Below are 26,483 nucleotides of genomic sequence, written 5' to 3' on the forward strand. Positions count from 1 at the left end.
GGGGCACCAGTTTAATAATCCCGCCTAGGGCACCATAAATCCTAAGGACGGTCCTGGCTGCGGGCGCCGGTGTTCTCTGTCTCTGGCAGGTGCGGGTCCGCGGCTTCTCTCTGGCTTCTCTCCAAAGCTGGAGAAAAGCCGCAGCCCCGCGCCTGCCGGGGACAGAGAACTGCGGGGCTGCAGGCTGTGGGTGCCGGTGTTCTCTGTCCCCAGCAGGCGCGGGGCGTGCCTAGTGCCCTGCAGGGGAGAGAAGCTGTGGCCCCGCACCTGCCGGGGACAGAGAACTCTGGCACTGCGAGCTGCGGGCACCGGTGTTCTCTGTCCCCGGCAGGCGCTGGCTGTGTCTTCTCTCCGGCTTCTCTCCTCGCTCCCAGAACTGCCGCCAAAAAACCCCCCAAAACCCGCCCGAACTGCTGAAGCAGGGGAAAAACAACAAGAACAACAACAAACACTCTGACTCTGCCGTGCCAAGAATGGACGGAATGCCGCCCCATAGCATGTGCCGCCCCAGGCACGTGCTTGCTCCGCTGGTGCCTTGAAAAATTCTTGGCGCCCGCCACACTCTTCTGAAAACATGAATGTGCTATTGGCCACAAAAAGGTTGGGGACCACTGACCTACATCATCGGGATGACACACAACTGTAACCATAGGCTCATCCTTTCTCTTTTTGCAGTTCTTTGCCTCATTCTCCACACGCCTTCCAACAGGGCCTTCCTCACTAGCACCCCTGATTCAGCCACAGAGCACTACCCATCCTGGGCACCATCACATGAAAGGCTGCACCACAACGCACGCACGCAAGGGGGCTGGCCAAGGCCGCCTTAACTCTGGTTCTCTCATTGCCCACTAGGGGGCTTCTTGCACCTTCCGGGGAAGTTCTGCTATTGGCCGCTGGCGGAGGCAGGGCACTAACCCAGTCTCCCCCTCCCCCAAGGCCCGCTCGTGGGGACTGGCCGCGGGGCCGGCGGTTCTGTAGTTGGAGGGCGTCACCCCGCTGCGTGCACGCGCCTCCCTCGGGACTGCGCGCGGGGGGAGGGAGAGGCGGGTGCGCGGTGACGTCTCCGGGACGCCGACAGGTTCCTATTGCCGCCGCCGCCGCTGCTGGGTTTGTATGAAAACATCGGGGCGCCGGGCTAGAGCCGCGCCCGGCCTGTCCCCGCCCGCGGGTGACTCCGGCTTCCCGCCGGCCCCTCTCGCCCGGGTGCGACGGGAGGTGCCCGGAGCCGGAGGCCGAGCCTCGCGGACCGCAGCCGCCGCCCTGCCCCGGGGTGAAGGTGCAGCCCGGGCTGGCGGGCGGGGCGCGGACAGTAGGCGCCCCCCGGCAGGGAGCCCGGCGCTTGGCTGCTGCGCGGGCGGAGCGGGGCGAGCTCTGCCCGCGGGCTGGGGACCTGGCGCGGGGCTGGCTCTCCCGGCTGCACGGGGCTTGCCAGGGATCCCCTCGACCCTTTCCACCTGGTGACAGGTTAGCGGGGCTGCCTGTGGGACGTGGCCCGCCATCGGCTGGTCGGGCTGGCTCCGATGCAGATCGGGTCACTGCGAGCGGTCCCAGGGAATATTTGTAGGGCTGCCTTGGTGTTGGGTAACCCCGACTGGCTATTGCTGTCCCATCTCCATCGCTGTCACAGGCGGCCAACGTACTGGAGGTGTTAGTTGCACTCTTCGACTCCGCGAGAAGCAGTGTGGCTTTTGCAGTGAAAACGTTGTGTGTCCTTAATAGTTGTTTGGTCGGACTCTTATCAGGTCATCTTACTGATTGCTTGTTTTTGTGCGGTATTTTTATCTAGTAAGTGCTCCTATGCCAAGTGTACTAGGTTACATAGTTTGTTTACACTAGGGCATTCTCGCTCTCCCTCTGATTTACAGCATGTGGCTTTTTTACGTATGTATTTTGGTGCCAGACGTTTTCTGGTGATGTTAGATGGCCCTCGAACAAAACTTGTCCCACTCAGAAAGCAGAAAATTACACATAATACTGTATTACCTTATCCACATTTGTATTGCTGAGCTTTCAAAACTTTCCTTTCATGACTCCATTGTGCTAACTGTGTAGGCAAACTAGCATAGGTATTTGTACATAAATGACCACTGTTGAAATAACACTTAGTAAGTGCACTTTGTGGTTTAACCTGCCAGGAATCTGCTCAACAACATTCTTAAAAATCCATAGACTTGTGTCTCAGTAATAATATTTTGCACTTAAATAATGCTTGTCTTTCCCCGTACCCCTCTATTGAAGTGCTCTGAACTTGATTTCTAGGAACTCAGATTACTGGTGACACTTTCAAAAGTGCTTAAGTGCCTCAGTGAGGCTTTTAAGTTATGTAAGTATCTGGTGTAAAACTTCCCAAAGTGCCTAAGAGATGGTAAACTATTTCTGAGACTTCTGTGTGTAACCCTTTACAAACCTCAAACTTCTGTAACTATTTAGACAATTAAAGTTAGTTGAGCTTTTACTCTTTTTCTTTCTTTTCTAAGTGTAAGATTTCAGTTGTAAATTTTAGGGCAGGGATCATATATTCCTGTATATTTCTACAGTGCCTAATGCAATGGGGACCTGATCTGGATTGGGTGTGGTGGGCTTCAAATACAATTGTAATACAAATGTTAATATTGAGGAAAATAGAAATATGTTCACAGTGATGGGAAAGTAGTGATATAATTTTAGAGGAACTTTCATACTTGAATGACCTTAACAAGAAAATGTTTTTGCAAAATGTAATTTACTTTGCAAGTAGCTGTTAGTGTTCATTTTGTTGTACGGTATATCTGTTTTTGAATACTTATTTTTTGGTGGTAAATCCTGTAATACAGTCATAGTCTTATACTTATGACTGCATAGCTGTTGCTGGAAATGTTTATCACACTAAGCATTATGACTTCATTTTAAGAGGCATGGATGGGAGCATTGTGGCTATGATGGTATAAGTTCTTATTTAAACACCTCTTGTAACTGGAAGAACTTGTCAAGAGAGATTGTCTTGGCATATTTAAATTGCTTAGTAATAGCCCCTCCCTTCTTCTTTGTAAAGATGTGACTTTCAATAGGATCTCTTTTTTTCCCCTCTTAGTACAATTACAGCCTTTTTTTTTTATTTTCACGTTCACTATTAAAGTTGGGGAGCTTTCCACAGTAGTCTGAAACATACGAAAATCTACTTTCAACAGGGGGAGATTACATTTTTTTTACTGTGGCAAATTTTATGCTTTTATCACAACCCACAATTCCATCTTTTTTTGCACTGCATTTGTTCACACTGGAAACTTTCTTTGTAACCCAAAGACCTAGAAACTTCAGATTTTGACTTCTTTTAGAAATGATCTTCCCCAGGGTTAGCTACCAGTGAACTGCAATAACAGGTGCTTTCTTTTACAGCACTTCGGTACATTGGAGAAGTTTTTTATAAATAGTCAAAAGCTGCCCTTACTCTGCTGCCTTCAGAATCCATCAGCATGGCTGAAAATTTTGGCTGAAGTGTGGGGAGGAATTAGGGTGACCAGACAGCAAGTGTGAAAAATCAGAACGAGGAGTGAGGGGTAATAGGAGCATATATAAGAAAATATCGGGACTATCCCTATAAAATCAGGACATCTGGTTACCCTAGGAGGAGTGCTCAGTGCTGTGCAAAGTGGGAGAGAGTCATATTAATTAAATCTTAAGATGGTTGTTACAGTGGGAACAAGCTAGTGATAATTTGACACAATATCAAAAGAATGCTCAACTCTTCTAACAGAATGGTGAACAAGGGCTTTATTAGCACCTTGTCCCTTGTTCAGCCTAAAACACCACCTTATCAGTACAACACATGCTTTTAATTCCCTTATCTCTTCTCTTTCTGCATTTTACCCCTCCCCTTTCATTTTCCCCTTTTCCATTTTTACTTTTTGCATTTTGTCTCTCCCTTTCCCTTGTGTGGCTCTTCCACTGTTTCTCTAAACTCGGTGTGAAGAACATGCTTTGGGAAGACGATAAGGGTCTTTCATTTCTTTAGCTAACTACATGTGGAACTTGCTGTAGAGGAAAACTGATTTACTGAAGGTTTTCCCTCTGAAGCAGTTGGCTTTTTTTTTTTAATTGCTGTTCAGCTCTGTAGTCTTAACTTCATTTTGCTGCTAGGCTGTTCACCTCAAAATATAAACCAGAGTATACATCTTGCCAGCGTCTGCTGGTTCATTTCTCTCTCTGGCTATAGAAGCCACTGCAGAGCAACACAAGGTGCTCTCCTTCCTCTGTGACTTGAGCTTGCTGTTTCTACAGTACTCTTTCTATATGGGGAGGCTAAGCCTCAGTAGTGAATCCATCTCTCATGACAACACAAGATCACTGGTCTGGCCCAGATGTTCATGAAAACTTCAGTAAAAATTGTCTTCTGATTGTAGAAAGTTCCCCCCCCCCTCCATCCCTTCTTCAGTGGAATCATCTGGATTTCGTGGGGTGAGATTCTCAAAAAAGGGACTTTAGTGTTTAGCTGCCATTCTAGGTTCCTTAGTCCAAACATTAGATTCTATAAAAGCAACAAAGAATCATGTGGCACCTTATAGACTAACAGACGTTCTGCAGCATGAGCTTTCGTGGGTGAATACCCACTTCTTCAGATGCACTTGCATCTGAAGAAGTGGGTATTCACCCACGAAAGCTCATGCTGCAGAACGTCTGTTAGTCTATAAGGTGCCACAGGATTCTTTGTTGCTTTTACAGATCCAGACTAACACGGCTACCCCTCTGATACTTGATTAGATTCTATAACACTGATCATCTGCTGTCTCCCTTGTAATCACATAGGAAGTTTAGGTGCCTAAATTTCTTCTAGAAAAGTCCCAAGCTGATTAAATTTCTGCTGGTGGGTATGCATGCAGCTGCCTCAGTCCTGACACCACTGAGCAGCTTTGCACCTAATTCACACCTAAACCCCAGTTGCATTCACAAACTAGGCATTCCCAACCTATCTTGCCCATGGGGCCTGATCCTGTAGATGTACTTGTAGGCTGCCTTAGAACATGTTGACTAGATTGCGTCCTGCACAAAATACAGCTGGTGGTGCTGGTGCTCCCCTTTACCCAGTATCCCACTCACTCAGGATGTGGAAGATCTGGGTTCAAATCCTGCCTCTGCTTGATGTGGCTCAGGGACTTGGATCTAGGCCTCCTAGGTGAGTGCCCTAACCATTGGGCAATAGAGTCAATCTGTCAGGCCCAATGAATATTGAAATACATTCTGTGAAATGGAACAGCTAAAACAGGAGAGAATGAAAGACCCACCCCAGAGCCTCATGATTAGGGCACTCACTTTGGAGCAGCAGAAACATGGATTCAGGTCCCCTGCTCCACATTAGACAGAGGGGGGATTTGAAGTCTGATTTCCTGGGTGAGTGCACTGGGCTATTGAGTAAAAGAGGGTGGCAGCTGCTGCCGCTGCCACCACCAGCTCTTGCTGACCTGGCTTAGGTGCCTAATTCCAGGAGAGCATTCATGGTTGTGAATTCCAAGTGCAGGGAGTCATGGAGTTTGGTATCTTAGGGCATGTCTACGCTGCAGCCCTAAGTTGACTTAGGGCTTGGCTACACTTACAAATTTGCAGCGCTGCAGCAGGGTGTGAAAACACACCCTCTCCAGCGCTGCAAATTGCGGCGCTGCAAAGCGCCAGTGTGGTCAAAGCCCCAGCGCTGGGAGCGCGGCTCCCAGCGCTGTCCGTTATTCCCCACAGGGAGGTGGAGTACGGACAGCGCTGGGAGAGCTTTCTCCCAGCGCTGGCGCTTTGACTACACTTAGCGCTTCAAAGCGCTGCCGCGGCAGCGCTTTGAAGTGCTAAGTGTAGCCACAGCCTTATTTTAGATCGACTTACAGCCACTGAAGTAATTACTGCAGTGGTTGATGTCCTCACTATCTTCATGTCGATAGTGTGTGTTCTCACCAGGAGCACTTTCACTTACTGTATAGGGGCAGTGTGGGGGGTTGAGAGACTGGGCTTTCAGCTCCACACAGCTCCTTGCCGGGAGCCCAGCTGCCTCACACCCCAGCTCTCGCCTCCCTGCTCCTGTCTGGGATTGGGGGGCAGCCGTCAGGCTGGCAGTGGGGAGCTGGGGACAGCTGGGGTCTAGCTGCCCAGCTTTCTTGTCAATTTCATGGCGCCGTGAAATTGACAGTCAATAGCTGATGGAAGTAACACAGTGACTACATCAGTGGTTCTCAAACTACCGTACTGGTGGCCCCTTTCACATAGCAAGCCTCTGAGTGCGATTTTTCTCCCCCCCCTTATAAATGAAAAACATTTGTTAATATATTTAGCACCATTATAAATGCTGGAGGCAAAGCAGAGTTTGGGGTGGAGGCTGACCACTTGTGACCACCCCCCATGTAATAACCTTGCAACCCCTGACGGGTTCCGACACCCAGTTTGAGAACCCTTGGTCTACACAGACTGCATTGCCCCAACTACCCCGACATAAGCGCTACGCCTCTTATGGAGATGGAATGATGATGTTGGTGCAGTAGAGTACTTACATCTGTGGGACAAGGCTGTCGTGTGTACACTGAAGTAATTAGGTCCACGTAAGCTGCCTTACGTCAACCAAACTGTGTAGCGTAGACCAGGCCTAACTCACTTTGAGGGATGAGGCTTAAGGCACAAGCCTCTTCTTGGCATTTCCTACTAGCTAGTCTATGTGGCTCCCCACTCAAAATGCTAGTTATGTGAATCCCCTTTTTTAGGGGCCCTTTTCTAAAAATGTTCCAATTCTTCTAATCGTGCTTATTGCCAAAGTAGTATGGAACTTCCCACCCTAAACACATTCTTGGGAAGTTAAATCTCTTAATAGGTGAAGTGTTCTTGTAGCTGATGTTTTCTTTCTATTATAACATGCTTGGCAGGCAAACCTGAAACAAATTAGTAGCAAAATTACAGCCTTAATTAATTTTAAAAAAAAAGTTGGAGTGGGGAAAGGAAGATCTTTGTTACCTACATACAACTTCCAGCTGAAGTTGTAATGACTGAGATTCAATCACTGGAAATTCTCTGCCAGAGACAGTTCTCAGATATGGATTGCACGTGCTAAAATTTGTTAAAAAGTTCGGAGTGATAATTAGAGTTTCTGTTTCTCTTTCTGTAAAATACATTTTTGCTGTTAGTGTGATGTAATACTGCTCACCACAAGAATTCTTGTGATCTATTGTTAGCTAACTATTCCCCACATCTTTACTGTGTTAGAGACCTTCATAAAGCTTTGTATAAGCCTTTTTAAATGCCTCTGTATAAACTGCAGGTTAGTGTTAGCCTTGACAAAGACCAGCTTTTTACTGTAATGTGGTAGTGTGTAAACTAACCATCTCAAAAGTTTTCTTGTATAGTAAATATTTGTAGAAAAAACAAATATAAGGAAACAAGACAATAGTCCACCTAAAAATATCCTCTCTAAAGATTTTCCAGCTTCAAGAGCTTATACTTAATTTTTATTATGGGTCTGAAAATAGACTCTCTAATTTCTTATGAAACTAGGAATAAATACTCATAGTTATGAAGAGATTTTTTGCTTTTACTCCCTGTACTTATCCAAAAGACTGTAGTCACCAGAGTTGGCAAAGACCTTTTAATATTAAACAACTTCTTAAGGAAGGAGTATTTTCAATGTAACTTGAAGGTGTCCATGTTGTGAAGTGGGGAAAATATATTGATCACTCAAATTCACAGCCATGCAAATTTAGAACATAAGAATGGTCTGACCCAGTATGGCCAAAGGTCCTCCAGCCCAGTATCCTGTCTGCCGACAGTGGCCAATGCCAGGTGCCCCAGAGGGAGTGAACCTAACAGGTAATGATCAAGTGATCTCTCCCAACAAACAGAGGCTAGGGACACCGTTCCTTACCCATCCTGGCTAATAGCCACGAATGGGCTTAACCTCCAGGAATTTATCTATTTTTAGCTGCACAAAACCTCACACTTCATTTATCTATGGCATGCACTCAAATATCTGAAAAATTATTAGGGAATGGTAGGTTCTGTGGATAAGAATGGAGCACACACTAAAATGTTTTATTGTGTTTAAAACGGCTTTACAGGAAGACAGCTCATCCCCACAGATGGTGTATCTTTATTTCTGCTGTTGACTGACTTTCGTTCTTAAAGAATTTTCAGAAAAAAAAAATATAAATTTTTTAAAATAACAATAGTGTTTGTATCAAAGATTTTAGAAACTAGATTGGGCATGGGCAACATTCTAGAATAAGTGTAGCTACTTGCAGTATTAATTACAGTAATGCCTTGTTTTACAAGTGGTTATAGAGTTAAGCACAACATAAAGTTGATCACTTGAAACATCGCTGAGAGTCCTGCAAATTTAATAACTGATTGCGAAGAATTGATGATATTTCAGATCACTAAAAGTGTGACTTGAGCTGCATAAAGAAAGTAGATTTTTTTGAATTTGTGCCTTAGATGGAGACCTCTAGATATTATCAAATTTGAAATCTCCCTGGGGCACTTTGGAGTTTCAGGAGTGTTAGTAAATGAAGCAATATACATTGAAGTTCAATCTAATTTAGAATAGAAAATAACAAGTTTCCATTGGCTAGCACTTCTAGGCTTGTATAGTTATGTTGTAGAAATGGCCTCTTTCAGAAATGAACCAGTCCTTCAAAAAACCAAACCGACCCCCACTCTCCCCAAACGATTGGTAGTACAAATGACAATCTCTATCTTAATCTGGAACTTGTCCACCAAATATATGAATGAAGAAGTGATACATTCAAATCTTTTAGTGGAGAAAGTTATGCTTTAGATTATAAACCCTTCAGGATGGAGATTCTCTCTTCTGCATTATAGTGCCAAGCACAGTGGGGCCCCAATCCCCGGTTGGAACTTCTGGGCACTAACATAATATAAATGTTTTTACTACTAAAAAGAGGGACATTTTGTTGTGATCAAATGATCACTCACACCAATCTATAGTAACAAACTTCTATCTTCCAAATTATGGGTGAAGATGCATGACCCTAACTACCCCAGTATTCACACCCTATGCACTACTGCAAGGGTTTTTGTACAAACTATGCCTTGTGAGATGTCATTTGAGAACTAAGAACACACTAGTTAATAATATCATTGAGGAATATATGTGACAATGGTGCATGTGGAGTTATGGAAATCCTCCGATACTATGTTTTAAAGTCTGTATTTGAACAAAGTAAAAACAAGTCTGCCCTGGTCTTGAATATGAATGGAGCAGAGTGACCATATAATTACAATTTACATATGCGGTATATAGAATCATCAAAGCTCACAAGGTGGTTGGTGGGGTCTGCATGTTTGGATCATAAAGAATTGTGTATTTGCTTGTTTAACTAGCTTGGTCATCAGACAGAGACTGAGGCTATATTTACATAAAAGCTAAACAAAACCATCAAGCTGACAAGGGGAGGTGATCAGAGGATAACTGTCAGCAAGGGATGGGGACTGCACTCCCAGGAAGGCATCCTGTTTCTTGAAGCAGGGTCAATGAACTTAGAGAGATGTTTTTCAAAGGTTTACTGGACTATAAAGAGAGGGGCAGTGAACCCCTAAGATGACAAAGGTAACCCCCACCTTGTACATCTGTGGAAGGTCCTGATTGAGAGAGAATCAGTCATGCTGGACTAAGAGTAATTAGTGAGTAAAAATCATCTTAAACAAAGACTGTGCCTTGCTAGATTAAGTTCTAGACTTGTAGATGCATGTTAGCACTTTTATTTGCTTGTAATTATATCTACCTGTTTTTCTTTTTCACTTGGCATCACTTAACCTGTGTCCTCTTGTTAATACTTGTTTTGTTTTAATCTAAACCAACCCAGTACTGTGTTTGAATTGGAGTTTCCAGTTAATGTGGCAAGCTGCTGTGTATAGTCTCTTCAAGGAGCAAACAAACCTGATTATTTCTCTGTGTGGTCCAGGAGAGGGCTGGTTGCTTCAGGGCAGATGGTTTTGGGGAAATGCAGAATTGGTAGTGTGTTTGGGGTCACTTGGCTGTTGTAACCAAAGCTGGTGGATATCAGTGTGTTTCTGTGGTTTAACAAGCAGGCTGTGGAGTCAGTTACTGAAACATGGCTGCTTATCACACAGACACTTGGTGCATGCTTGTATGCTTTCTGGGAGCAGAGCATTTTACGGCATCCAGTGCTTCAGGGCAGGCAGTGACGCAACCTCTTGCTGGTCTGGATTGCACCCCTAAACGTGACAGGAGGGTATTGAGATAAGTGTACACCAAGTATCCTAGAGATTCTTGCTACATCTAGTAGGATTCTGATGTTATAAACTTAAGCTCTGATTCAGGAAAACACTTAAGCACATGCTTAAGTGCTTTCCTGGCTTGTGGTCTTTGGGCCTGTTCCTGAAAACGCTTACATGCATGTGTAACTTGTAAATTAAGTCTCTCTGGGAACAGGCCCTATGTTTGTAAAATCAGTCCTACTAGATGCTTTAGCAGGATGACATCCATAGGGAGTACAGTGAATGGAATAGTCTATTTATATACTATTTTTGTCTAACCAAACATTTCAAATGTCTTGAAAAATCTTGCTGCTTATCAGTCTATAAGCCATTCTTTCATGGATTTTTGAAGTTTCCCAGTATCACCAATGATGTACCACCAGGATCCTTTCTGTTTTCCATTGGTGTGATGCACAAGAAAAAAGAATATGCAGAAATTCTTGTCTGTGAGGAGCAGCAACATCTATAGGAAGGATATGCAAGAGTGCCACCATTGGTTCTAGTGGAGGGTTTTAATTCTGTTCTAATTATTCACAAATTGTTTTTCTGTATTTTTGTAGTTTTATACATACACACTATGGAATAAAAGTTGGCATCCTTCCATATTTAGTCTCTATTCATCTGTGTAATCATTTGAGTAGAACAAAAATAATGAAATAATATATTTTAAATGTTGTATCTATTGCTATATCTTGTTTTAAGGTACAAGAATTTTTTAATCCCTGTACATGTTTAAGAAGCCTCTTGCTCAACAACCTGTTAAATCGTACCCTCAAACAAAAAAATTGTGTGTTTTGTGGTTGGGTTCATACATCCATTTTTTGTCTATTACATCAATAATGGCATTACAGTAGAACAGTGGTTCTCAACCTATTTATCATTGTGGGCTGCATATGAGGCCCACAAAGTGTTAACTGGGTCACAGGTTGAGAACCTATCCTCAGTGCCCTCCACCCAAAGACCCCTCCACAGAGTGGGGCCAGGAGTAGAGAGCTGGACGTGGGGCAGGGACCCCGGACTCTGCTGCGTGGAGACCCCAAGCCCTGCTGCGGGGCGGCTTGGCGATAGCCAGCTGCCCAGACAACAAGCCCCGCTGTGGGGGGCCAGGCAGCAGCCAGCTGCCTGGACCCCACCCGGAGCCTGCTGTTCGGCAGTGCAGCTGGGAGCCTGGAGCCCACAGCCTTTAGCACATAGCTGAGGTGGATCACAGCTGTGTACAGTGGTTTCCCCAGGAATTGAAATTAGGGGGGGTGTTCGAATTTACAGGGGGGGTGTTAGGACCAATGAGATATATAAAAGAGATATGAATAAAGTAAATGTTTTGTTAGGATTATGCAAATTTAACATAAGAATAATGCAATTTACACCAAAACACATAACAGGTCTAGATTTCTAAAAATATATACATTTTAAAAAAAAGTATTTAATTTAAATTGACTTTTGAAAAGTAAGCCATCGGGGGGGTAAGAGGAAAGTCCTCTCATGGATCAGTAACTGGTTAAAAGATGGGAAACAAAGGGTAGGAATAAATTATCAGTTTTCAGAATGGAGAGAGATAAATAGTGGTATCGCTGAGGGGTCGGTACTGGGACCAGTGCTGTTCAACATATTCATAAATGATCTGGAAAAATGGGTAAACTGTGAGGTGGCAAAATTTGCAGATGATACAAAACTACTCAAGATAGTTAAGTCCCAGGCAGACTTTGAAGAGCTACAAAGGGATCTCACAAAACTGGGTGACTGGGCAACAAAATGGCAAATTAAATTCAGTGTTGATAAATGCAAAGTACTGCACATTGGAAAGCAATCTCAACTATACTATATGGCATCTGAATTAGCTGTTAACACTCAAGAAAGAGATCTTGGAGTCATTGTGGATAGATCTCTGAAAACATCCACTCCATGTGCAGCAACAGTCACAAAAGCAAACAATGTTGGGAATCATTAAGAAAGGGATAGATAATAATACAGAAAATATCATATTGTCTCTATATAAATCCATGGTATGTGCACACCTTGAATAGTGTGTGTAGATCTGGTCACCCATCCTAAAAATATATATATATTGGAATTGGAAAAGGTACAGAGTTGGGCAACTAAAATGATGAGGGGTATGAAAAAAGAGGAGAGATTAAAGTGACTGGGAATTTTCAGCTTAGAAAAGAGATGACTAATGGGGATATGATAGAGGTCTACAAAATCTTGACTGGTGCGAAGAAAGTGAATAAGGAAATTTTATTTAATCCTTCACATAACACAAGAACTAGCAGTCACCCAATGAAATTAATAGGCATCAGATTTTAAAAAAACAAAAGGAAGTATTTCTTCACACAATATAAAGTCAACCCAGGGAACTCTTTGCCAGGGGATGCTGTGAAGACCAAAACTATAACAGGATTTAAAAAAGAACTAGATAAATTCCTGGAGAACAGGTCCATCTGTGGCTATTAGCCAGGATGAGAGGGATGCAAAAACATGCTCTGAGTGTCCCTAGCCTGTTTGCCAGAACCTGGCAATGGGCAACAGGGGATGGATCACTTGATGATTCCCTGTTCTATTCATTCCCTCTGAAGCACCTGGCCTTGACCACTGTTGTAAGACAGGATACTGGGCTATATGGACCATGGGTCTGACCCAGTATGACCATTCTTATGTAAAAATTAATTATAATAAAAATGTTTAGTACAGAAACTCCCCAACATAATGACCTCCCAAGATAGCAACAATGTGAGATAACAACCTTGGCAAATACTGCATTTTAAAAATCTTGGCCTACTGGGAAACATATTTATATAAGTTTCCATTCCCAGTCACAAATCTAGCATTCTGGAGCAAAGTGACTAAAATATAGTCCAACAAACAAATGTTTATTTAACGTGCCCCTCACTTTTCCCTCCACCGCATTCCACTCACCGATGTCGTCCTTGGTCAGTGGAGACTCAGAGTTCAGAGGTGCTTTCACGTGAGTACACCTTCCACGTGGGGGACAAAAAGGCACAGTTCGCTCTGGCCACGGCTGTTCGTTGTGCCACTGTTCACTCCACCACTCTGTTGCCAATGGCCCTGCACAGTCACCTTCTGCTGTCACCTACCACTGTGACCTCTGCGAGTTGGTCTCTTGAGGTTCCACCAGCTCTCAGTGATTTCAGATGAGCTCTCAGTGCGGGAACCTCGCTGCTAGTACAGTCTGGGCTGTCTCTTACACAAAAACACTGTACCCACAGGAACACTGTCCCCACAGCAGGACTAAGCACTTAGACCTGATTGTCAGTGATTTCAGCTGCAGTGGTCACTTAACAGAACAAAAGACTATCTATGGAGCCTAATCAGCTCTGTCTTTAAACAGTGGAGAGGGACAGGTCCCCACTCTCTCTCTTGATGCCTTCAAATCATCACAGACTAAGTACAGTTCTACTGCCCTTTACTCATACAATAAGAACAACATTTCATCCCCCGTTCTCCCCACATTCAAGTGGTTTGTAACCCAACCCCAGCCAAAATCTATCACTTGGACAACACAGCTCTGTTTGCTGGATACCTAGGTAGATTAGGTGTGAATGTAAATATAATCTGGCCCTGAAGCCTTAGCCCCCAGCTCATCACTAGCTGTCAGGGAGAACTCATTTAGACTTTGCTTACAAATCATCATTTGAAATTATTAGGTTGGCCAACATCACCGAAATGAATGCACTGACATCATAAAAAAACAGCTGTATAAGGAAGCTAGTCTATGTTCATACTTTTCAAATCTATTATACTTTTTCAGATACACATATTTTATCATATACTGTATAAGCTTTTAAAGTGTGTATTAATGTTTCAGTTTAAATTCAGATTTCCAAACAGTCACTAAATTGGTATGTAACTAGCTCACAAAACTGGGGGGGGGGGTGTTGCGAAAATTCAGGGGGGGTGTAGGGAAATCACTGGCTGTGAACTGATTGGGCTGCATGCAGCCCATGGGTTGAGAACCGGTGCAGTAGAACCTCAGTTACAAACTGACCAGTCAGCCACACATTTGGAACTGGAGGTATGCAATCTGGCAGCAACAGAGATTAATAAAAAAGCAAATATAGTACCGTACTATGGTAAACCTAAACTACTAAAGAAAATAAAGGGAAAGCGGCATTTTTCTTCTGCATACTAAAGTTTCAAAGCTGTATTAAGTCAATGTTCAGTTGTAAACTTTTGAGAGAACAACCATAACGTTTTGAGTTTCAAACAACCTCCATTGCCAAGGTGTTCGTAACTCTGAGGGTCTACTGTATAAGCATGAGCTTAAAAAAAGAGAGAGGCTCCAATCCTGAAAATAATTAAGCACCTGAGTAACTTTACTCACCTGTGTTGTGTGGGACTACTTATGTGAGTTATGTTAAGCACCTGCTTAAGGCTTTGCGGGCTTGGGATCATGAGGGGTCATTGCATCATGAGGATCTTACATATTATCTTAGTGTACTCAGTTCAGAGAAAGTGAGCTGATGTTAGCTTGATCCATATTGATTTGTCTTAGGAAGACAAAGCTTGGTGTTCACGTTTTTGAACAGATTGAAAATTTAATTAAAAATCTATAGCATCTTTCAGATTTTTGAAATCTGAATTATTTGGGTGGTGATGGGGATCTGTCACATGTGCTTGGTGTAGGGTAGCTCTTAATAATAATAATTATTTTTTTGGTTAGTCTGATTAAGTTCTGGCAAAACTGTCTTATGTGTATGTAAGCAGAATCAGAATGAGCTCTATCCTGACATTTGGTGGTGAGGTGTGGAAAAGGACTTCAGGGGCTGATCTTGTTTGCATGGGCACACCCACCCCACCCCACCCCACTAGCATAAAGGAACTGCTTGCCCAAATGGTCACTTTGGCTGCTGTGGGATCCCCAGTCTCTTTGTTATTGGGACAGGAGTAATAAAGAGTTGTTCCGGTTATGGAATCAAGGACAGTAGAACTGTACTTGGCATTTTATGACAGAGGGACTCGCCCTCAACTATGTAGCTCTCTCTAGGCAAGGGACATGGGTTCCAAAGCCCAGTGAACTGAGAGAGGCTGGGGACAGGTATGTGTACCTGGTAGTGTGGGCCCCTTTCAGGGCCCTAAATACCACTTTGACCCCTCCTCTCTCCACTGTGTAATAACAGAGCTAATTTTGATTCCTTTAGGAGTCTTAATACATGCTGTAGAGCTGAAATCACTGATTTCTAGGTTGAAGCATTAGACCTACTTTGGGCAAGTGGTTCTGAGTGTGGCCCCCCTATTAACAGCAGAAATCACTAAAGAGCTAAAGTTACAAAAAAGCTGAAATCACTGAGAGCTGTGGGGGGGCAGGTGGACGGCTGAAGACATTGGTGAGTGGTCAGCAGGGTGGCTGGCAGAGAGGAGCAGCTGGCGGTGAAGACTGTAGCAGAACCCTGTGGATAGGTGTGGCAGTCAGCGGTTGACCCGAGCAATAGAGCATTTAAGCTGCCCTCCCATGCCTCCCCCCACTTCCACCCAGGCTGGGAGGTAAGCTCTGCAGATGAACTTCTGAAATCTGGGGGCTGCACTGACCAAGGACAGAAACTGTGGGTGGGGGTGACTGTTGGATTGCTGGACTTAAGACCCTGAGGGGAAAAGGACACTGCCAAACTTACTTGGGGGTGGGTCTTTTGCTTATGGTTTGTGTTATGAATCCTGTTTGATGTTTCCCCAACATAATGCCGCAATGTTTCCCTCCTTTATTAAAAGGCTTTTTGCTACGCTCTGGCTCTGTGCTTGTGAGAGGAGAAGTATTGCCTCTTAGAGGTGTCCAGGGGGGTGGTATGTAATTGTCCCAGGTCACTGGGTGGGGGCTCGAGCTGGTTTTGCATTGTGTTATTGAAACAGAGCCCCTAGATACTGAACCCAGCCCTTGTTGCTGCCAACTCTGATGGGCAGAACGGTTACATGTAGGATTGTCAAAATAAGATTTTTATTTTTTACATGAGCGTCTAGGAGCGTTACCTCAAGTGGCCAATCTGGCACTGTTTTGCTTGTGACATTGGCCAGCTGGCAGACAACTGACAGGCTATTGGTGCATGCAGTATCCACATATTAACATGTACTGAAGTGCTTTACAAATGGAGCCAACTAGAGAGCTAAACTAACTAGGCTCACAAGATATCAATTTGTTTAATTCTGAAGCCTACAAATGCACTTTGGTGCAGTTCAAGTGTCTGAATGCTCTAGGTCAAGAGAAAAATAAAGACAGGAAGAGGTGGGGAAAAGAGCAGGAGAAGACAATAAAAGAGATGGGGAAAGAAAAGAATGGGCCTGTTAATGTTAGCAACCCACATAACTAGAGAATTGTGTGCAAAGTGTACTGATGGATTATCAAAATCTCTTTAGTAGTCTGCTAGACCATGCAGTGAACCTGTATTTAAACCCTTAAAAAAAACTAAAGAAATAATCCTCTGATCCTACCCACTTGCCCCACACTAAGATATTCCTTTACTGCTGGCAGTCAGACAGCATTACCTACAGCTTTCTTAGAGATGTCAATTTGAAATTTAGTGAATTAAAATAAAAATTTAGAAGTATTTTCAGATACTATATCTGCCCCATTTCCACTCAGAACAGGTATAGTATCTACAGGAATTTAAAAATAAGGTGTGTGAGGTTTTGTTTAGTCATATTTTTAATTACTAGATTTCTAGCTGACATTTCATATAGTCCAATATGCATGAAGTAATAATCCTCTATGGGCTCAAAGTTTACCAGTTACAGAGAAAGAGTCCAACGTTAGGACTACCAACAACCCAACAGACCAAACCTACATACAGCTACACCAGACCCTCGCTAGAACGCGGGATTTGGGATCCATGCGCGGGGGCCGCGTTAAAATTAATTTAAATTAAATTAGGGATCCATGGCCCTGACTGCGTTATATGCGAATTCGCACTATATAGACGCGCCTTCTAGCAAGGGTCTGTTGTGTATATATTTTTTAAATTCTCAAATAAAAATGCTTCTCTAAGCTGGAGTTGCAGTTTTATGTACATAAAAACAGCCTAAATCCAGGAGGTTCAAAGTTAAACTTCTCATTCAAAGTGTATTTAAATATATAAAGAGAACACAAACAGTCTTATATCTGCAACCTTGTCCATCCACAACATAAGCTTTATATGTGTACGAGATCGGTATCACAGTTATCTATTCATTCAGGCTCTTATAATGGTGCTCAGTTGTAATATGACCTGACATTTTATGCCTTGGCTATTTTTCCAATTCAACCAGAAACATCTAAACACCAGAGTTCATGAGATTTAAATTTATGGTTAAACTACATCAGTGATTTATGTAGCAGAGCATACATATCCTATATGCATATATAAATTGGGTTTATGAGGTTTCCAGCCACAGGCAGCCCTAATTACTGTGCACAGAAACAGGGTAAAATGGTTACAAGAGTACCACAGCATTAAATGAGAAAAGAATATTAGAAAGGGAAGAAGTTAGTTGGTCTTTGGTTTATAATGCATGATGTGTTAATATGTTGCATTTATATAGCAGCTTCTATCTGAAGCTCTCAACATGCTTTATGAATTTCAGTTAATTTAACCTCACAGCACATCTGTAAAACATCTTTAACCTTCCATATTTCCACATGTGAAATGGGAATAAGCAACTTCCCTGTATGAACTCAGTGTTGGAATAATGTGACTCCATACCACTCACTCAATCCATTAAATAATCTGCACTATACCCAGGCATGCAACCTAAAAACCAAGGCCAGAAAGGTTTGCATTGAGGAAACCTACACATGTACTACACCCACCCCTCTGTCTCTAGCCATGAATCCCGAGAGGAGCCAGTCAGACACTCAACTAGCACAAATCTAGAGTAGGTGAGACAGATGAGCCACATTATGTGATTTTGGAAGTTGTACATGCAGTTATTTATATTTTAAGAGAACCTAGATACCTTAACCAAGATCAGGGGGCCATTGGACAGACTAGTGCAGGGGTCAGCAACCTTTCAGAAGTGGAGTGCCGAGTCTTCATTTGTTCACTCTAATTTAAGGTTTCGCGTGCCAGTAATACATTTTAACATTTTTAGAAGGTCTCTATGTCTATATTACATAACTAAACTATTGTTATATGTACAGTAAATAAGGTTTTTAAAATGTTTAAGAAGCTTCATTTAAAGTTAAACTAAAATGCAGAGCCCCCCGGACCGGTGGCCTTTGGCACGCGTGCCATAGGTTGTCTACCCCTGGACTAATGCTTGAAGGGTTTCCCTTGACACCCACCTGCCCAATGAGTAAGCCCATTACCTTGGGTGAGAAGGTACCCATAACGCAGGGGTGGGCAAACATTTTGGCCCAAGGGCCACATCTGGGAATTGAAATTGTATGGTGGGCCATGCATGCTCACAAAATTGGGGTTGGGGTGCGGGAGGGCATGAGGGTTCTGGCTGGGGGTGCAGGCCCTGGGGTGGGGCCAAAAATGAGTTCAGGGTGCAGGAGGGGGCTCTGCACTGGGGCAGGATGTTGGGGTGCTGGAAGGGGTACAGGCTCTGGCTGTTGGTGTGGGCTCTGGAGTGGAGCTGTGGATGAGAGGTTTGAGGTGCAGGAGGGTGCTCTGGGCTGGGATCGAGGGAGTTGGAGGGTGGGAAGGGGATCACAGCTAGAGTGGGGGTTGGGGCGGGGGAGAGGCTCAGGGGTGCAGGCTTACCTCGAGTGGCTCCCGGAAGCAGCAGCAGTTCCCTTCTCTGACTCCTACAGGGAGGCTCAGCCAGGCGGCTCTGCACACTGCATTGTCTGCAGGCATCGCCCCTGCAGCTCTCATTAGAGCGCTGTAGGGGGCCATTGGAGTGCGTAGGAGCTGAAGCAGGGCCATGCCGTGGCTTCCAGGAGCCGTGTAGAGTGGGGCCATGCCATGGCTTCCAGGGCCATGTGGTGCAGCCCCTGACCCTGTGCCCCAGCTGGAGTGCCGGAGCGGGGTAAGCCCCAGATCCTGCTCCCTAGTGGGAGTTTGCGGGTCAGCTTAAAACAGCTTGCGGGCCGGATCTGTTCTGTAGTTTGCCCACCCCTGCTATAGCGCCATGTTCCTGGAAAACATTTCTCCCTACCAAAATCAAGTCAATTCCGTCTCTCCTGCACCCCCAATCCCCACTCCCATCTCATCTCTCTTAGCATGGTCCTTTTCACTTTCACATGCACCAGCACACAAGTTTCAAGACTCCTTAGCAAGCCTATAACTCATTCAGTTGTATTCTCAATCTTTATTGCCAAAAGAAGCAGGAGAGGGGAAAGAAAATTTAAGCACCATGACCAGACAGTGAGTATATTGGCCAGGAATTGGGTTTCTCCCTGATACCTGGCTGAAAAACTCCTCTATTTTGTACTTCTTTTAAAACTAGAGACGAAGTGGGTATTCACCCACGAAAGCTCATGCTCCAAAACGTCTGTTAGTCTATAAGGTGCCACAGGACTCTTTGCTGCTTTTACAGATCCAGACTAACACGGCTACCCCTCTGATACTTAAAACTAGAGAGTCAACTTATAAGATACCTATTTGTTGCAAATGAAAAAGGGTACTGTATAGTAGAAATTTCATGTGCTCTGAATAGCAGTTATGTTCAAACAGTAAACAACCAGCTGAAGAAATAAGATGTGGATATATCTTGCTTGTGTGAAAGCTTACACCTTGCACTCTTCCATGCTTGCTTATGTGATCTATACCCTTGTAACAGTGACGGAACAGGGGGCAGAGGATGAAAAAAATCTGTCTTTAAAAATCAGTTTAATCTAACCTGAGATCACAAACACTAAAAAGTTGTAATCATAATTGTATGGTTATTACATGATATCACTACAGGGCAGAGGTAAGGTTGTTTGGGTGCCTTAACTGTGTATTTCTTACTTTAAGATGTTGGGATTTCTTATGTGTAACCTTAACTCTAAATTCCCTAGATTTGTACAGCTTGGTTTAAAGATAAAGAAATAAAAATTGGAGATGTTATTTAATACAAGTTAATGAAACTTTTTCTGCCTTGTAATATGATCTAACAGGTTATTGGCAACATGCTTCTTGAAAATTTATAAGGGTTTTTTTATTGCCATCTTCTAACGCCTGTTTAGTGTGTATTCTTCTATTGTAAGATGAGTGTTCTCTCAGACAACTACCATAAAAGAACAATCTATGGTAACTTAATCATGTCTTCTCCCTCCAGTTAGATCTCTGGCCTGGTTTGAATAATCCGAACTTTATAACCTTGTAGATAAGGTATTTTGTGTAGTAGACCCAGTTGTAGTCCTTGTAACCAATTCTTCCCCCACCTCCCCCTTTTTATGGAAGGAAGCAGAGAAATGCTACTTTTGAACATTGGTTGGACAAACTGGCCAGCCACCTGTTAGCCAGGCACACAGTTGGTGTTTCTTGTGAGAAGCCAAGCATTCTTTCCCCCATTGGTTGCTAGGAAAGGAAATTGCTTCAGGTAAGTGGAGGGGAGCTGCTGTTATGCCTCACTGTTCATATTGGTCTTGGCTTATAAGTGTCTGAAAAGTTTGGAGTTGCTTCTGCTGTTTGTTTGGGGGTCTCCCTTTCTTCATTCGGCATCAGCATCCTACTTGCACATGAAGCATCCTATTCTTTCTCTGTTTAAATTTTTGATAGTTCCTCCTTGCTCTCCCCCACCCTAAGCCTCCTACAGATCACTTTATACCTCTTCTGCTGTTCTTCATCAGCTAGCTGCATAACAAAACTGGAAGTTTTGTTACTGCCTGTTATCTTCAAGTGGCAGTGATAATAACAAGATCTTGTAAACTTGAGGGCTAGTACGCAGCAGAGAAAGTTTCTTACCCACAAATGGCAAGAGGATAAGTGCCTTTGTTTTCAAACATATTGTTTGAGTTTGTCTTGTACTTCAGTGCTTTATAACAAACACATGGCCTCAGAGAAATCTTCTTTGTATTATAGGGGATCTCGTTCACATTTTATCTCGGATAGAATCACTGAGATTCAGTTTATGGTCCTGTAAACTGCAACCTTAATTGCTCAGAGGCACCATATAAGACTGAGAGATACTCCAAGGACACTGTGTACTTAAAAGGATAGGAAAATTAAGCTATTAGCATGCTGTGGTTTCTGTCCAAGAAATATTTTCAGGTCCTACTTAAATAAGAATACCAAACACTTTGTTTCTGACTCTGCATCTAGGTTTCTAGTCTCAAAATTAAGAACATGAAGTGGCCGTCAAGAAAAGGAGGTATAGTGTGGCATCTCAAATTTTTTTCAAGAAATTTGGGAAAACTTACATGTTTGGCTCCAGGAGATGCCTAAGCAGGTAGCTTTCTTCTCTGGACATACTGCGCAAGTTGTTCATGATACATGCATTATGATAAAATTACTGATTTTCAATATCTTATCAAAGTCTGTATTCCCTGGGATTAGCATGATTAAACTATAATTTAGGACTTTACTGTATGCTTACTGTATTTTCAGTATTCTATTACTTTTGCTCCATTCCTTAGCCCCTATATGTTGAATTGGGAACGGAATTACCTGTTTTCTTCAGTGTAGCAAGTACTCTTTATGAAATCACTTGTATTTAAAACTTCCAGTGCAGAGATTCTGAGCACTAGACTATGGTGATAGCACTTCGTTGTACAGCAAGACAATACATTGCTAATAAGTCTTAATTTTTTAAATGTGTTTTACAGGTTATCTGAGATGGTGAATTGAAGAACTAAGTTTTCCAAGATGAACAAAGTAAAAACAACATCTGAGAAAAGGTAAATGCAGCAGTATATAGACTTCTTGAAGTTCAACCTAGTTACTTTTCCATTAACGGATCTTGAGAACTTTACATTTGAAGGAAGCATAATACATTTTTTAAAAAAGGCCAAAAAATACAAAACCAATTATGTGGATCCATAGGGCTCCAGTAGTAATCAAACAATTACTGTAACCTCTTCATATAAAAATAGCTTTAATTAAATTAATTATTTTCTTTTAAATAGTAACTGATTTTGAATTATTTTCTCTCTCATATTTATCAGCATAGTGAAAAGGATAAGATGCTAACACCTTCCTTAGTGCATTTTTGTCATATTTGAATTAGACTTAATATATGAATAAACATTTTCAAAATTGCATTTAATTTCTTTGAAAGAAGTAGTAATAAATTACCACAACACTAAATATTTTGGAAGAAGGTCATATGCAAAAATGCACATGAAACTGCGTGCTTACCTTTATCCATGCAGTTATCCGAACTGCGCATGCAGAAATGGTCATTTGGACACCTGTTACCTGAAATGCAACCATAGTAATTAACCTTGCAAATACTGTATAGGAAAGCTATTGCCTGCCTGTATTTGAGCACATCTCTGGGATTCCATATCAGAATTTGTCTTGAGTAGCAATCCTTCAAAGCATTGCATAACTACTAATATGAACAGAAACACCAACTTCATTGGGGCCATACGCATGTATAGAGGTGCTCAAGACTGTCTATATTCTGAACTAAGGGGGTGCTTCCCCTGTTCATGTACATGTGTTTGCATCGCTCTTATCAAGCTAGCGCAAGTATACATATCAGTGTAGCTGTAGCTACACTGGTAGTGGCAGTAGAGGCACAGCTTAGCTGTACAAAGTACCTACGTACTGATTTCCGGCAGGTTTCTACTTGGCACAGCTAAGCCATGTCTCTCCTGCCGCTACTTTTGGTTCCAGTGCTACACTGCTATTTATACTTGTGCTAGCTCAATGAGAGAGAGCATGAGTATGTGTACATGAACAGGGGAATCACACCCTTGTAGTGTAGAAGTAGCCTAAGTGGTTGCAAAATCATAGCCTTGACTTTCTTTTGTTTATACCAAGTACCTATGAAGAAGCTTCTGGGTACGGGGGTGGCAGCAATGGAAGCAAGCATACAGGCAATTGAATATACAGTACTACAAAATTTCAACAGTATTAAACTTTTCTCCAAGCACTTCAAAAGCAAAACCCCTGCCCATTCACCCCATCCTTTTTGCATAACCTTATCCTATCCTTTTTGGCAAAACCTTTCTCAGATAGCAATTTCAGTCAGGCAGGTTTCATGCTCATGAATGGTTGCTGCTGAAGGAATAAGTGTAATTTTATAAATCACATACATGACACACATTTACATGTTGTGTTACCAAAACATGAGCAAGAGACATTTCCTGCTCCAAAGATCTTGCAATCTAATATAGAGGCAAGGGTGTCAAAGTCAAAATGCTGATTACTGATGCATATATATATGGCTGATGGCTCAACTCTTGAAGTTTGTATATAAAGAATGGTTTATTTCATCATTATGAAACTATTTAGAGAATTTACAAAATGTTTTATGAATGGAAGAAGCTTAAGACATTTGTAACAGTTCAGTTTGGTATTCACTGCAATAGCAAAACCATCTAGCTAGTTTGCTGTCTTGGAAAACTTTCTACCCCTCCAGTGCAAAAAAAATTTGCAGGCTATTTTACCTTTCAATGTATTTCTCTATAGTATTCCTTTCTAAATTAGAGTATGGATTTAAATGTTGGACCCATATGCCATCATGTGGATTTATCTCAATCACAGGAGGGATTTCAAGTTTGTTATGAGGATATGTTACTTCCTTTTGGAGTGCTCTTGGCTCCTTAGTTGTCCAGTGCAGCCATGGAACAGTTCGACATTTGAGACTAGTGCTTGTGGTGTGCCCTGCCTGGGCAGCTAATGAAAGACTGATCTTTAGAAATGGTCAAGAGATAAATATGCATCCCAGCCAGGGAGCATTAGTTTTTGGAAAGTGAAGTCCTTTCTCAGCAATCGGTATTCCTGATCTTGAGTTCCCGCTAATGATGGTACCAGGAAAAAGGTATCCTTAACTGGATTCAGCTCAGGATATATTGGCCTTTTGCATGGAAGGATAATTGGAACTAAACAGATGTAGATGAAGATAGTTATTTGTTAGTTTTTAAACACAGTTAATTTTATTCAGCCATATAACTCAAAACAGATATACCTCTAATGATGAGTAAACTATGCAAAATACATCGTAGATAGTTGGTATTAACTGAGCTGTGTGCCTGCTGTGGTCATTAGAGGGTTGTGAACCTTCAAAGTTCAGGTTAAAATAGATTCACAAGCATTTAATATTGGAACTGCTTTGCATTGGGCTCTGAAATAATAAAACAGAACAAAATGCACAAACTCCAAAACTGGGCTTAGAGAAACCTCTTATGAGAAATCTCTTCTAGAAAAATTCGAGTTTGCTGGCTCACTGGACATGTGACAAGCAGTCATATTGGGAGTGGGTCATATGACTTGGTTTCTGTGACTTTTCCCAATAAGTATTTCTTGATCTCTAAATTCACTGAGTTGCATCCTCAGCGTATACAGAGAGAGAAAGTAGATCAGGGGTCGGCAACCTTTCAGAAGTGGTGTGCCGAGTTTTCATTTATTCACTCTGATTTAAGGTTTTGTGTGTTAGTAATACATTTTAATGTTTTTAGAAGATGTCTTTCTATAAGTCTATAATATATAACTGATTGTTGTATGTAAAGTAAATAAGGTTTTTAAAATGTTTAAGAAGCTTCATTTAAAATTAAATTAAAATGCAGAGCCCCCCGGACTAGTGGCCAGGACCCGGGCAGTGTGAGTGCCACTGAAAATCAACTCGCGTGCGGCAGGTTGCCTACCCCTGAAGTAGAGTAAAATAGCTGACAAACTAAGAAAAGTACCAATGACTTCCTCCCTCTGGCTGCACTTCATTGTTAGTGATAGAATTCCTGTAGGAAGTGTAGCCCTAAGCCATTCTAAGATGACATCTAATGGTTGCTATAGTAACTCCTCAGGATTCAATTATCTTCCTGGTCAAGCTCTAGAATTAGGTCGTTGAGTAGAAACTGAGCAAGGTATAGGATGTATTTAGCTTGCAGCATAGTGGAAGTCCTCTGCAGAAGGAGTAATGGATATGTGTGAACCCATCATTCCTGCAGAAATATAGTGAGGATGCTTAGACCTCTTGGGAAGTGGGCAGGACTTGACAAATCCACTTACCAATGGCAAGCAGAGACCTTTCCCTGGTGAGTGGGGAGACCTATGACATAAACTTCTGCAGAATTCCATCTTTTTTTTTAAAGAAAATTTGTTTATGGCTGTGATGATACCCTTCCAGGTATGAACCAATGCTCAGTTCTCTGTTCTTAACTCTGCAGACAGCTCCAGTGCCTCTGTAGCTGCTAATTTTCCCAAGCTGTTGTCGAGTGAAATGGACAAGAGTGGGCAGTTACAGTTTCCCACAGGATTCTGAATGGCAGCAGGGAGGGTGACCCAGTTTATCCATTTAGTTTAACTGCAGCTTGGTAGAGTGTGGGAAGCTACAAGCTGAAGCACAGTCAGGCATTGGCACTATCCACTGGGAAAAAGGTGACCCCAAAATAGCAGCCCTGCCCTGCAACAGTCAGGAGCTAGGACACTCTGTCTTACTGCATCTAGGAGGCTTTAGGGTGGGAGAGGGGAAAATATGCCTCTGCTCCCTGTTAGTAATCAGAAGGATTCTTGGGTGAGAGAAAATAGGCTTCACATTTATCAGAGATTGACACAAATGTTTGGAGACCCCAGACATGGCCAGGAGCAGCATCTTCTGCTTTCCCAGGAATTTTGAGGTACTTGGTTTCTGAACAGTGCTTTCCCTGTGGAGCTTTCTGATGGCAGTGTCCCCTGTCTTTCTTACCAACTTCTCTTAATTTTTCTGGCCCTGGGTAAACCTAGGAGGACCAGATTGCCTGAGACAAAGTTAGTGCTAGGTGTGAAAGTAGGGGGAAGATAATTTCTCTTATGGCTATTTTAAGCAGCTGTGTGTGAATCATACATAAACTGTTGTTGACCTTTTTTCCTGTTTGGTGTATACCAGAGTTCTAGGATTTCGTATATTGTCCTACATTATTCTTGTGGGGTATTGTATCTAGAGAGCAGATAAGTAGTCTAAATTGGTCTTCCCTTAATTCATGCTGGGTGCATATAACTGGTAAAGATGGGTGTTCATGAAGTTAAACTAGACCTTAAAAGTTATAAACTAAAGAAGAGTAGGTGGTGATAAAAAAATCCTCTAATCCTTATTACTGATAGATTTGATAACCAAAAGAGATGGCTAGGCCATGGCAAATCTTAGTTTTGATTTTTTTTTTTCCTCCTTTGACTCTTCTTGCTTCTCTCTCTCTACCAGAGCTATCAACTTTCTAGGGTTGAAATATCAGACTCAAAATGAAGTATACATCAAAA

General features: G+C 42.7%; 1 protein-coding gene and 1 long non-coding RNA gene across 8 annotated transcripts in view; one reads left to right on the plus strand and one right to left on the minus strand.

Moving 5' to 3' along the window:
• The first annotated feature begins 991 nt into the window (after positions 1–991).
• The window catches only part of AGTPBP1 (ATP/GTP binding carboxypeptidase 1), a 127,351-nt gene continuing 101,859 nt past the window's right edge, over positions 992–26,483 (plus strand). Inside the window, exons 1-2 of one of the 6 annotated variants that reach the window (XM_039543046.1) lie at positions 992–1,107; positions 21,911–21,982. In XM_039543046.1, coding sequence (XP_039398980.1) covers positions 21,951–21,982 — 32 coding nt within the window. In that variant the 5' untranslated portion in view covers positions 992–1,107; positions 21,911–21,950. Of the gene's footprint in view, positions 1,108–1,148; positions 1,277–1,445; positions 1,465–21,514; positions 21,535–21,910; positions 21,983–25,104; positions 25,286–25,358; positions 25,378–26,483 lie in introns of those variants that run through there. The other 5 variants (XM_039543045.1, XM_039543047.1, XM_039543044.1 and 2 more) reach the window with 5 other exon arrangements.
• Positions 8,044–24,965, minus strand: LOC120407419. 2 transcript variants are annotated; one of them, XR_005599950.1, is made up of 3 exons: positions 24,899–24,965; positions 22,443–22,502; positions 8,044–8,111 (listed from the first exon to the last, which is right to left on the minus strand). It is a non-coding gene; the product is annotated as an uncharacterized LOC120407419 (long non-coding RNA). The 2 variants fall into 2 exon arrangements; XR_005599951.1 differs by lacking the exon at positions 8,044–8,111 and adding an exon at positions 15,535–15,638 and having other exon boundaries at positions 24,899–24,952.

The sequence above is a fragment of the Mauremys reevesii genome, linkage group 6 (assembly GCF_016161935.1).
Source record: "Mauremys reevesii isolate NIE-2019 linkage group 6, ASM1616193v1, whole genome shotgun sequence".
Lineage (NCBI taxonomy): Eukaryota > Metazoa > Chordata > Testudines > Geoemydidae > Mauremys > Mauremys reevesii.